We start from the raw sequence: 14,358 nt of genomic DNA on the forward strand, positions 1-14,358 counted from the left end.
ATGTGCAATTAGCATTGTTTAACTGTATGGTTCAATCAAGGTGGTCCTTATTGTTAAATCTGTAAAAAATGAAATATTGTGTAATTCAAATAATAAAAAAACTAAAGAAATGGTAAGTGAGGGACATCTCGACTGTCTCATTTTGCATGTCACTGAGTTGTGCATATCACTGTTTTTTTTTAAATAAGCAAAACTTAAAAATGTCATAATTCTTTCTTATTTTACATCCGATTTTGATGAAATTTTCAGCATTATGCTTGTCTGATTTCAGCAATACATGTATGCTTGTTTGATTTATTCAAATCAACATTTTTCTGGGGTGGACTTGACCTTTAATTAAGTACTGTTATGATCTTAAGTGGCAAAATATGCATGTACCTACTGAATAATTTTGAAGAGAAAAGGCAATGCTGTTTTTTATTTTGTTTTTTTGCTATAGGAATGGATACAGGATATCTTTTCTTTTGTTCTCTGTTCAACTACATCCTTCTCTTCCTTGTTGGTGGTACTGGATCATCAGTTATCATTTCCTTTCTATTTAATCTGGTATGTAAATCATCAGCATGTAGAATTTTCTACAAAAAAATCTTCACTATAACTTTAATAGATTTGACAAATACTGAATGACTTTTGACAATTAAAAATTCAATAGACATGTAGGAAATACCCCCACCCATATTTTGTTTAATTTGTAGATTAGTACATGAGACTTTAAAGATACTATATGAGCCTGAGCACATTCCCATCCAATTCTTATAAATATTTGGTGAATTTGGAAAGGAAAGTAAATCTTAATTATATACATGTACAAGTTAGTGAACCAAACAAGAAAATACCCTAGTTCATGCCGAGTGAACACCACAATGTCCAGCGAGCTCAGAGGATCAAACTATATGCTGAATGTAATATTCTATTACCTGACTTTACAATATCTAAAAGATGGCAGAATTTGAACACTTAAAAATGTTGATTCTCTGTTGGGCTCACTAACTTTTGAGCACCACTGTATAGCATTTCTGAGGAACGATTATCTAGTTTCTTATTCATTAGCACACTATATATTACCCCAACTGGAGCTCCAGTTGCCAAAGGCATTTGGTGCATTCAAGTAATTAATCCTGCTAGGGTATTCATTCACCTCACCTAGGTTGAGTGCAGCACAAAGAGGATAAATTTCTTGCTGAAAGAAAACACGCTGTGGCTGAGATTAGAACCAATGTTACTCTCATTGAAAGACAAGACTTGTAACCACTAGACATCAACCTTGTATTATATCTGTTGTTTCACCCTGCAAAGCAGAAGCTAGGCCTACTGTAGGCGCTTCCTTTCTAACTGCTGCAGCATGGTCAACATCAAATCGTAACCAAGGTTAAGTTTTTGAAATGTAAACATTACTGAAAGTACATGCATAAGGATTTATTTTATGAAACTTGGACATATAGGGGTTATCAAGTATCACTGATCATGGAGCATGAGTCACATTTTGACTTAAAACACAGCAATGAGGTCTTTTGACTGAATAAACTGAACTACATGCAGATGTTTGTTTTTAATTCAGGGTTATCTGTTGGTTTCATACGCCATCTTTGCTTCTAATGACTATGATATGAACTGGACTACACCCCAATGTATCTTGACTCTACGAATGATCTCAGTAGCTTTTGATCTTTATGATGGGCATAAACCTGTGGTAAGTAGTGGCAACATCATAGTATTTCCTTTACTAGTAGTTTTATACGCCCGTCCTGGACAGGACGTATTATGGTATCACGCTCGGTGTACGTCCGTCTTTCCGTCTGTTAACTTTTCCTTGTTAATGCGATAACTTCAGTTTGACTTAACCTATGCTCTTTTAATTTGGTGTGTATGATACTAGCATGGATCCCAGGAAGCCTAATGATTTTGAGGTCAGAAGGTCAAGATCACAGTGACATGTTTTTATCTTGCCCTTCTGCAGTCCTGGTTAACACGATAACTTTAGTTGAACTTAACCTAGGTTCTTATAATTTGGTGTGTATGATACTAATATGGATCCCAGGAAGCCTATTGATTTTGAGGTCAGAAGGTCAAAGGTGAAGTCACTACCTTATACTTTTCGTGCTTGACCAATAACTCTATTGTCTGTGTAACAGACGGGCGTATTATGTGCTCGCCCTAGCGAAACTCTTGTTTTAAGTTGGAAGTACACGTATGATTGATGACATAGTGCTATAAAAGCCAATGTCAATTTAAAAAATTACCTACGAATATCTCAAATTAGTTAATCTAAATGTAAGGGAATCAGTATCACACATAATTCATCTTAGCATGAACAGACAATTAATTCTCAAACTGAGATCAAAGTAAACTTTGATTTAATATGGAATAAGCATGTAAGACAGAAGGCAATTACTAAGAGTTTCTGGCAATATGATTCATGCAAACATTTAGATAGTACTGTCCATCATTTTGCTCACATGGTATTTCCACTCTGTAGAAAGTTGCTTGTGTCAACACTTTCTTGTCTGTCAAAATACTGCAGTATTACAGTGTAGGTGTATAATAGTGAATTAATTTATTGTAATAATAATAATCATCTAGCGTTGTCCCTTTGAAATAGGTTGGCAGCTAGGTATCTCTGTTGCCTTCTGTCATAAACCCTTGTTCTATAAACTTCATAACCAAGATAATTATACAGATACACTTTGTAATTGTGAAGGTTTGTAAATCCGAAACACGTAAGTTGCCTACACCTCGATGTTCGTAACTCTGGAAATGAAAAAAGGGTTTGTTAATCTGAACATTAGTGGGGTTTTCCGAAGGTTGTTCAATCCCCCCAAAAAATAGGGTTCGTTATTCTGACGGTTCATTATTCCGAAGATTTTTTAATCCGAAAAATTGATGTAATGCACATGTGACAGTCCTTCACGTTTATAATTTCGTGGAGCTCAATAAATCGCTCTCCTTATTTTGTTCAGGAGCTCAATTGAGCTCCTCAGAATAGCTATTAATTAATATGTGGTGAAACTAGGCCTGGGTCACGTACGTTTACAAGATGTCGTACGCGCTCCTGCTAAAAAAAAAAAAAAAGCTAAAATTTCACATTTTACATCTTTAGATCCATGAAATGGCCTTAATTTTTCACTAATTCCTTGAGATACATGTAAGATATGAATATTCTTCATTTTTCTGATAGTTTTCAACTAAATCAAAGTAATTTCAAGGAATTATGGAAAAAAGAAGGCCATTTCATGGATTTAAAGATGTGAAATTTTAGGGGTTTTTTTCTTTTTTTTTTTTTTAGGAGCGCGATCGCGCTCCTCAAAAATGAAGGTCTGTTGTGAACAATACACAGTCTCCAACATTCTTAATCCATTTGGTCTGGCAGCAATTGCTCAGAGAAAATCAAAAGTAAGATGCTTGATCCACGTGTCAATACATGCTTTGACCACCATATACACATATATCATCCTCCGTTGAAACTATTATTGCATAATATCCTGTTATATTTTAATACAACTCCATTTTGTTACTAAAATAGATTAATTTCATTTTCGGAAAAACAAACCTTATTTATTTTTTTGACTAATGAATCTTCAGATTAACTAACCTTTTTCTCGTTTTCGGACTTGTAAAGGAATCTTAGGAATAACAAACCTTATTGCGTTATCGGATTAACAAACCTTCGGAATTATGAACCCTCAGAATTTCAAACCTTCTGAATAACAAACCTTTGGAATATTCAAACGTTTGGAATATTTAACGAACCTTTTGAATTACGAATGTAACCCAATTATATTGTAGCAATTGAAATAATGAAAATCAATGTGCAAAACAGAAAGATGATTGCCAGTTGTCTATTAGTTCCTTTCTATCAACTATAAATTCCTATTATTTAACCAGTATCATTGCTTGATTAGTCATTTATTGATTGATAAACTTTGACAGGAGAAGCTAAGTTCAGAGCAGAAGTCATTATGTTTCAAGGAATCACCAGGCCTCTTAGAGATTGTCAGCTATTCTTTCTTTTTTGGCTATCTCTTAACTGGACCACAGGTTAGTATCCTTCCATCTAACATAATTCTTCTTGAGTCTATTAAATAATTTCCATTTGCATGATAATCAACCCATACATACAATAAAAAAAAATGGCCAGAAATGCAATTATTGCTGGATTTATGAATAATATCAGGTTCCTGAATATTACTTGACACGATATGCAAGTTAATTTGTGTAATTTTCCAAAGCTTTGCAGCTGGGAGTCACAAATTTTTATCTCAAGACATGATGATGAACAGCATTTGTTTAGCTCCCATTTATCTGTGAAAAAAAGATTCCCACATTTTATGTGATACTAAGAGATGAAACTTATGATAAAAATAGAAGGTAAAAGTAGAGATGAAAACAACCAAGAGATGGGATTTGTTAAGAAAGAGAGGAGTCTTGCTGCTTCCCTTTCAGCTGGGGTGATAATAGAACATCTGAATAATAAGTGTTTAAAACTCAAGCATCAGAACATTGTATCCCTGTGACTGTTGACTACTAGTATCTCTTTAATGGTTTCTCAACAATGTTTAGATTCTTTATGCTGTTAATGAGTGAAAGCAAGAATATTTTTTACTGCAAAAATCATGCAGAAACACCCATAACCATGGATTCAATGATAACAGGACACTAAAATACGTGCAAATATTGAATTTCTTAAAGAATCGTATATTCCTTTAATTGACTCTGGGCATAGTGCTAAATTTGTAAACATGCTTGGTGTCCTGTTTCTAACACAAACTATTCATGAGCTTTCTGATTTGTATTGCAATTTAACCAATATTTTTTTAAACTGCTATTGGGATTTGGAAATCACCTTATCAGGGGAACTGTGTGTCACATTTAACTTGAAAGCAAGCATATTATTAAATATCTTTTGTTAGTAGCATGGACGAGATTGAGGTCTGCAATCAAGTCACTTATGGTCTTAGAATGAATTGTATGAAAGAGCCCACGTGTATGCTTTAACCCCACAACTTTTGAGACAAATTTCGCTTGTTACGATACTACAGCATCGCAACACCACATGACTTTTTATGAGACAATTTTATGTCAAAAGTGGCTCATTTTTATACTTTGTGTAGAGAGTCTATGGGAGATGAAATTTATGAAAAGGGTGAATTTTTAAAATTCTAATTGCTCTGCTTAATCAATTCAGGGTTTAATTCAGTTGTTAAATGGTTTGTATTAATCTCCATTGAAAAAACAATGAAAACCTCTCGAGATAAAAAACAAATAAATACATAAGGGAAATGTTTTGCAATTTTTCTTTATCCTTAAAATAGGAATACAAAGATGACTTCTGGGGGAAAAAGTGAAAATTTGAAGTAAAATTTGGTGTTAAAGAAGAAGGTCACCCTGACAAAAAGTTTGTTGTAAAAAAGCAGAAAAAATAATTTAAAAATGTTGCCGAAGGTTTTAGAAAAATCCATCAAAAAATTAAAAAGTTTTTAGAATTGTAATTATTTTATTTGTGACATCATGCGCGAGCAGCATTCCTACATAGTGAATGGTAAAAAACTAATAAAATGTCATTTAAAAAAAAAAAGAAAAAGTTTTTTACTGTACCTTCTGGATATCAATAGACAAATTATTTCACATCTGATCATGAAAAGAAATCAAGAATAAGTCATCAGGAACCATTAAAAAAATGAAATTCATGCATTTTATTTTACATAACATATGGGGTAGCTGCTCATTTATGAAATTACAAATCCCAAAGTAAAAATTTTAATAAATTCCCAGGCCTCTACAAAAATGTTTCTATCACTTGCCCTTTTTCTATTCTTTTGCTCTAAATTATTCTTTTATGATGGAACTTCACTCGATTTTAAAGGTCAAGAGAAATAACAACATATGAGAATCATGTAATGTAGAAAACACACATAGGTCTATAAGTTTATTTTCGGGAAAGTCATGATATCAGTTCTTATTGCCATCTTAGAAATGGATCTGCTAATTCTTACTAAGTTTCACTAGTAGCTTCACTCACACTACCTTTAGAGCAATAAAATTATGTCACTGCCTATTATGATGACAAATATTACCAATTTTAGTCTGACGACTCATTTACTTAGGCCGAATTGGTGCAGCTGGCTCGCTTATAACGTAGAGCCGATGTATAGAGGCGCATACATTCGTAATTCCGAACCTTCGGAATAACGAAGCTTCGGATATTCCGAAGGTTCATTATTCCAAAGGTTCGTATTTCCGAAAGTTCGAAATTCCGAAGGTTTGTTTGTCCCAAAACGAAATGAGGTTTTTATTCCGAAGGTTCGTTAGTCCGAAAACGAATTGAGGTTTGTAATTCCGAAGATTCGTGAAATCCGAAAGCGAAATGAGGTTCATAATTCCGAAGGTTCGTTAGTCCGAAATCCAAATAATTAACAAACCTTATTTCATTTTCGGACTAGTGAACCTTAGGAAGTGGTGACGCTGTGGCAACGAACCTTATTTCGTTTTCGGATTAATGAACCTTATTTTGTTTTCGGATTAATGAATCTTCAGAACATCGAACCTTATTTCGTTTTCGGATTATCAAACCTTTGGAATAACGCCACAAATGTTCGGATTAACGAATCCTTTTACATTTTCGGATTAATGAACATCGAGGTATAGGCAATTTGCATGTTTTCGGAATAAAGAACCTTCGGAATTACGAAGTGTAACCGTATAGAGGATGCGCACACCGCGAAATAATGGGTTCCCCCAGCCTTCGTCATCAGCAATTTGCGCAAGATATTGGTGCATGCATACAGTGTATAAGAGTGTAAGATGGTAGTCCCCATAGACATTCTTAGAAAGAGTTACCTGGTGATAAGTTATCAATAAATTGGCACTGGTTTGATATTGTATGAGAGATAATTGGACAATAGTTGTGATTTATCCAAAATTTATTGAAATTTACTGTCATTTTATTTTATTTTTTTCAAAACAGCAACTTGCCAAATTGGGCAATTAACCTAGAGAAATGCTTGCCCACACGTCATTTTCACTTGCCCTGGTGTTGTCGCACCCTGCTTTCTTAATCTTTATCAGATATTTCTCAAGCCTTCGATATTTTTTAAAATCATCTATATAGAGTATTTTAGTCTGCATCAATGGCCTGTGCACTATCAGAGTGTATCCCTAGAAAAGACCGAAATCCGACAAATATTCCATAGGCTCCTGTACAATATTTTCTATTGAATATGAGACCATATTCAATAGTCTCGTGTGCATGCACGAATGCGTGAAATATACAATGCACACAACAATGAAAGCAATGCGATTCGCAGCATAGAGCACAATGGCACCAACTGACGTCATAATGAACTATAGTAGCATGTCAACGACAAAATTTATCTTTATTTAAGTAATGATGCCATAATGTGATAATTGATATGATTTGTTTAACCAAATTTCTCCCTTCTTTATTTTTGAGTGGGGGGGAGTGGGGTAGGATAAATGATAATAATTATATTGGATGGCTTATTTCATGGAATTCCAGAAGTACATGTATATTACTCATCTGCGTTTTGTGGAATATTTGCCCAAACTCTTGAAATATTTCTCGTATTCCATTCTGAGCCATCTAATATGATATGATTTTTTCTGCTATTTTTACCACAAACTTTTCTAGAGGGTGAACTACCCCTTTAAATATATGCAAATAATGATATTTATGAATAAATTTGCACATGCAGAATAAATGATTATTTTTTTGACATTTGTAGGCTTGACTGGCTTGTAGTTTATGTGGTAAAGAATGTGCATGCCAAAGTTTGGTACAATCACACGAATGGTGGCAGAGATCAGTAGGGGGGGGGGGGGGCATCGTCCTCAATCACACGAATGGTGGCAGAGATCAGTAGGGGGGGGGCATCGTCCTCAATCACACAAATGGTGGCAGAGATCAGTAGGGGGGGCATCGTCCTCAATCACACGAATGGTGGCAGAGATCAGTAGGGGGGGGCATCGTCCTCAATCACACGAATGGTGGCAGAGATCAGTAGGGGGGGGGGCATCGTCCTCAATACATCTCAAATAACCCAGTCCTATTAGGGTTTTAAAATAATGTATCTATTAACAGTAAATGTGAAAAGGAATTTTGTTGGCCTGCCATTCATTTGTTGAAGATCCGCTTTTTTCCTTGATATAATTTTGCATATTTAGGATAAATTGTAATTGATTTTGAAGTAAATATTATAAATGATTGAAAAATCAAATTGTAATAAATTTCGGGATTGATATAATATGATTTTTTTTGTACTTTGTTGGCATGGTAATTGTGTTCTCATACATTGCTAACTATTATTGATACTTCTAGTGTACGACATTGTTTTTTGTACTTACCCAGTATCCTTTACGTCAATACCGTGACTACATGGATGGTAAACTACTTGATAATGAAAGTGGCAAGCCTTCAGACACTCTTCAACCTGCTATGAGAATCTTAACAATCGGCATGATTTACTTCATCATTGAAATCTTACTTGTACCATCATTTCCTGCTACTTATCTCGTCACTGAAGAATTTGCTGTAGGTTTCTATTTTACTTGGTTTTGAAGTGTGTACCTTTTAACATTTGCTGGAATAATCATGAGATACTATTTTCTTTGATGTAATGCCATTTGTGCCACAATGAATGAATCCAGGGTCCAAGTTGTGTCACAATGAATGAATCCAGGATCCAAGTTGTGTAACAATGAATGAATCCAGGGTCCAAGTTGTGTCACAATGAATGAATCCAGGGTCCAAGTTGTGTCACAATGAATGAATTCAGGGTCCAAGTTGTGTCACAATGAATGAATTCAGGGTCCAAGTTGCATCATAATGAATGAATCCATGGTCCAATTTGCATCACAATGAATGAATCCAGGGTCCAAGTTGTGCCACAATGAATGAATCCAGGGTCCAAGTTATGCCACAATGAATGAATCCAGGGTCCAAGTTGTGTCACAATGAATGAATCCAGGGTCCAAGTTGTGCCACAATGAATGAATCCAGGGTCCAAGTTGTGTCACAATGAATGAATCCAGGGTCCAAGTTGCATCACAATGAATGAATCCAGGGTCCAAGTTGCATCACAATGAATGAATCCAGGGTCCAAGTTGTGTCACAATGAATGAATCCAGGGTCCAAGTTGTGTCACAATGAATGAATCCAGGGTCCAAGTTGTGTCACAATGAATGAATCCAGGGTCCAAGTTGTGCCACAATGAATGAATCCAGGGTCCAAGTTGTGTCACAATGAATGAATCCAGGGTCCAAGTTGTGTCACAATGAATGAATCCAGGGTCCAAGTTGTGCCACAATGAATGAATCCAGGGTCCAAGTTGCCAGCATTGTCAAACATGTCATTATCCAACAGTACTGGTATACAGATGGGGGGGGGGGGCAACTGCCTAAAACAAAAGTCCCTTAAAATTAAAGGAACAATAGTGAAAATCATTTTAAAAGGAAATAATACCCGTACGCCATGTTATGTCCGATAATTTTTTTGGACTCATTTTGCCACTTTCTGACATTTACCGTAGTGGAATACATGAAACATTGATACTAAATGTATCTACTTAATATATGTACCAATTCTCATGGTAATTTAACACATTAGGTATTTTGTAATTTACAGTCCGACCTCTCTTATCCGGACACGTTGGGACCAGCACCAATCCGGATAAGGGATTTATCCGGATCTGGGAGACCCAATATCAAATACATGCAGCTGTGCTGCTGGCTGCCTCCCCAGGCCACCGGCGGTAGCTACACTATTGTAGTGGGCGTACGGTAAAGACAATATTCACTGCAGAGTCAATTCAAATTATAGGCAGTGTTTTTATGAAAATGAAGTTGATCGATGGCCAACTCTTGGATAATTTACCTGCTAAAATGACTGAGGTATACATCGAGCATACCTTGAAAGAAAGAGAATGACTCGATGAAACCAAGTTTTAACATTAGATCATCGCGGCGGGTATCGCAGCTTCGCAATGTCAGCCATTGTTACACTGACTGTAGGCTAAAACATGATGGATGGCGCTTTCCGTATTGAGGCCTAAAGTTAGCTAGCAAGACTTGTGTTGTTTTTCCCGTGAAGCAAAAAGAGAAACGTGATGAAATGTTTGCGCTGCACCCTGATTTACTGGAAATTATCCTTCCTAAAGTTCTATTGGTGATTTGGGTGAGATAATTTTCATAAAAAATATGTTTGGTGTAGGGTGACTATGTCGGGAAATATATGTAATCAAAGCGAGTTTACGTATAGGATTGAGTTTAGATTAAAAGCTCATTTCCTCACGTACCGGTACTAGATTAAATAAAAAAAAATCTCGGCAAGTGTGCGTTCGGATAATAGATCCGGATAAGGGGAGGCCGGATAAGAGAGGTCGGACTGTACTACAAGTTTTCTAGGATAACGGCTTCATGGACATGTGGATTCATTCATTGCAGTCATGCTATTAATTTTTGGCACATTTAATCTTACATGTACATCACAGCATAGAATACCTCCTGGTTTATCAAGATTAAATACATGCCATATGAAAATAGAATAGAATTATTTAAGAGAAGATACTCTTTCATGACATTAAGAATAATTTTGTGTCCATGACAAGTTTTGACTTGCCTGCATAGTAGAAGCAAGACATAGGCCCTGCTTTTCCAATCACACTGGCATAGTCAACTTTTTAACCAAGGCTTAATTTTTGAAATGCCATATAAAGTATCTTTTTCATGAAACTTGAATATAAGGATGATCAAGTGTCACTGATCATTTGGCATGAGTCTCAGATGAGCAGAAGTAATAGACCAACAGAATCAATGAACATATTTTGGTATTTATATTGACCAGGGTGCTACATAAGCACTTGCCCGGGCAAGTAAAAGTTAGAGTCAGGCAAGTGTTTTGTAGTAAAGACCAAAACTTCTTGCCCATATTGGGCAAGCAAAGTTCTCAAAGTAGAATGACCAAAATTAGGGTCCATTATATGATATTGACCCTAATTTTGGTCATGGCAGACAAGATGAAATCACTTTGGAAAAAAATGCAATAACAAGGTACTAGTAGATCAGTTCATGTCAAAAGAGAGAAAAAGGTCATTGGTTTATAAAACCACAAAACTTGTTTGAAAACGGATGCAAAAAACAAGAATATATAATGATCTTTCACTTCTTTTTTTTTCATTCTCCTTTTAGCAATCATCATTCCTGTACAAGCTCTTCTACATTTGTCTATTTGGAAGGTTCACCATCAACAAATATGTGACATTCTGGTTGATTTCTGTAAGATTTTAGTAATCATTGTTTTCAATTAATAAGCCTGTCTAAGCTTTGGAAAAACATTCCAATATACCAAAATAATAAACATATATGTTGCCATACAATATGACATGAACATTTTGTATTTGATTTATAATGATTTGTGAACATGGCAGCATTGTTAAACGAGAGGTAGTAGATAGGTTAAAGAATCCGTTAGGATTTATGTCTGTACCTACATGTAGGAAATCTTTCCCCATGATATACATTCACTAAAGATATTTACGCTATTGTGCCCCCCTTAAGATCTTGGACGCAAATCACGCTATTGCAGTGGAATGGTAATTTTGAGTGAAAATATGTTTTAAGGCATTCTTAACTATTGTATTTGAAAAAATTCTGGTAAAAAAATCAATTTCTTATTTATGTTGTAGTTTTTTGTCTCACCTGCAAAGCAGAGTGAGACTTTGTAGGCGCCGCTTTTGTGACGGCGGTGGTTGCGTCAACACCAAATCTTAACCGAAGGTTAAGTTTTCGAAATGAGAGCATAACTTAGAAAGTATATAGACCTAATTCATGAAACTTGGCCATAAGGTTAATGAAGTATCACTGAACTTCCTGCCAGAATTTCGGGTCACATGACCAAGGTCAAAGGTCATTTAGGGTCAATGAACTTTGGCTGAGTTGGGGGTATCTGTTGAGTTACCATCATAACTTTAAAAGTTTATGGATCTGATTCATGAAACTTGGACAGAAGAGTAATCAATTGTCACTGAACATTCTGTGCGAGTTTCAGGTCACATGATCAAGGTGAAAGGTCATTTAAGGTCATTGAACTTTGGCCATTTTGGAGGTAATTATTAGATTGCTGTCATAACTTTCAAAGTTTATAGATATTGTTTATAAAACGTGGATATAGGGGTAATCAAATATCACTGACAAGTCTTAGGTTGCATGATCAAGGTCAAATGTCATTTATTGTCAATGAACGTAATATTGTATCATTATATGAATGGTGTTTTTTGTGAATTATTTTATAGTAGTTTTCAAAATCAGCACTGCTGCTACATTGAATCCCGCGATGCAGGTGAGACTGCCAGAGGCACTCCACTTATTTTATTAAATTTCTTACATAATTCTTTGCTTTTATATTTGTCTCACCTGAAAGCTTGTCAAAGACCTACATGTACATGTGTACACTGTAATTGATTTTCCTGTTAGTCTGTTCCAAAATCTTAATTTTTTTCAAGTTTTTGTTTTACTTGCTTCTATTTTTGCATCAGTTATGTTAAATTTTGGTGTAAAGATCCTTAGGTTTTATCACAGATTTGTCCATGAGAATGATTCTGTCAAATGTCAAAAGGTCAAATGATATAAGGTCATGGTCATCCTTTTTTACATTTTTGTTTAACTTGCTCTCATTTTATTATTTCTGCATCAATTTTGTTCACACTTGGTACATTTTATCCTTTGATAATACAACATGAGTTTCAATGAGGATGATGGGGTCAAAGGTCTTTAGGAATCAAACAATCATATTGCATATTTTATTGATCATGGAATCAGGCAAGACTCATGGTTTGCAAAACCAGCTTATTATCATGGTTTCATATGCCCGTCCTAGACATGACGTATTATGGTATAACGCTCGATGTCCTTCCGTCTGTCCGTTAACTTTTCCTGGTAAATGCGATAACTTCATTTTGATTTAACCTAGGCTCATAAAATTTGGTGTGTATGATACTAGCAGGGATCCCAGGAAGCCTAATGATTTTGAGGTCAAAGGTCAAGGTCACACTGACATATTTTCATCTTACCCTCCAGCAGTCCTTGTAAACGCGTTACCTTCAGTTTAACTTAACCTAGGCTCACGATTTGGTATGTATGATACTAGCATAGATCTCCACAGTTGAGGTCAGAAAGTCAAAGGTGAAGTCGCCACCTTCCACTTTTCTTGCTTGACCAATAACTCCATTTCGCATTACAGGCGGACGTATTATGTGCTCACCTTAGAGACACAACTTGTTCAGCTTAGATTTCAGGATTTAAAAAATATCAGTTTATGTTACAATTCCAAATCTAAATCTACAATGATAGTGGCATTTAACCTTGGTTTGATAGACTTTTCCATGATATTGGTGTGTACTGTAGCTACATTGATTTATCTTATAACAAATCTCTACATTTTGTTTATTTTAGGAAGGTGTATGTATCTTGAGTGGCATTGCATATTCAGGTAAGGACAAGGAAGGAAAGGCAAAGTGGACAGCTTGCTCAGGGATTAAACCTCTAGCATTTGAGACTGCTTTGAGTGTTAGAGACATGGTAGCAACATTCAACATTTCTACTAATACATGGCTAGCGAGGTAAGTCAATACATGTTATCTTATATCATTCATTTATATTTAATTGTATTACACGAGGTAGTTTTTCTTATCAAATTCAAATCTGTATCTCATTTTCCAACGGCTACTTAATAATGTCGGATAAATAAGGCATAAAGCCTATTTTAAGTTTTGGTAACTGCAATAAAGGTGTACACTGCGTATCATTGTTCCAGAGAGATGTTTCACAAAGATTTAAATGTGACTTAATGTACGTACTTCAGATCAGAGGACAAGCGCTACCGCATACTAATCAAATAGATTGCGCGTTGCATATTAAATGCACTTGGGCATTTAAGAATGACTCTGAGTCCCTTTGTGAAACACCCCCTGGTCATCCCTTGAATGTTGTGTCAAAGAGAATTCTAATAAGATGCTTTATATTATCCTATTATTTCCTTGTTTACTTTGCTTTATAGGTATGTCTACAAGAGGTTGAAGTTTCTAGGAAATCGCTATATCTCCCAGATAGTGTCTCTCCTATTTTTAGCAGCATGGCATGGCCTACACATTGGTTACTACAATAATTTCATCCTTGAGTTTTTCATTGTCATGTTTGATGTTCAGGTGGGTACATCAGTAAAACAAATTGTCATATTTCTGTGTTAAAAGGGGAATGCAAGTCCTGAACAACGAGGAAATAAAATATGTACATGCAGTTTGCAAAAGTCGTTTTTATTTACAGATAATAATCAAAATCATAATTTTCTTG

The 14,358-nt window shown here is 35.3% G+C and overlaps 1 protein-coding gene across 1 annotated transcript in view; it reads left to right on the forward strand.

Annotated features, from left to right (window-relative positions):
• LOC121427263 (lysophospholipid acyltransferase 5-like) overlaps positions 1-14,358 on the forward strand; it is a 29,704-nt gene that overhangs the window by 11,368 nt on the left and 3,978 nt on the right. Inside the window, 7 exon segments of the mRNA XM_041623598.1 lie at positions 440-546; positions 1,559-1,690; positions 3,928-4,035; positions 8,363-8,545; positions 11,200-11,286; positions 13,462-13,628; positions 14,066-14,213. Coding sequence (XP_041479532.1) covers positions 440-546; positions 1,559-1,690; positions 3,928-4,035; positions 8,363-8,545; positions 11,200-11,286; positions 13,462-13,628; positions 14,066-14,213 — 932 coding nt within the window.

The sequence above is a fragment of the Lytechinus variegatus genome, chromosome 14 (assembly GCF_018143015.1).
Source record: "Lytechinus variegatus isolate NC3 chromosome 14, Lvar_3.0, whole genome shotgun sequence".
NCBI lineage: Eukaryota > Metazoa > Echinodermata > Echinoidea > Temnopleuroida > Toxopneustidae > Lytechinus > Lytechinus variegatus.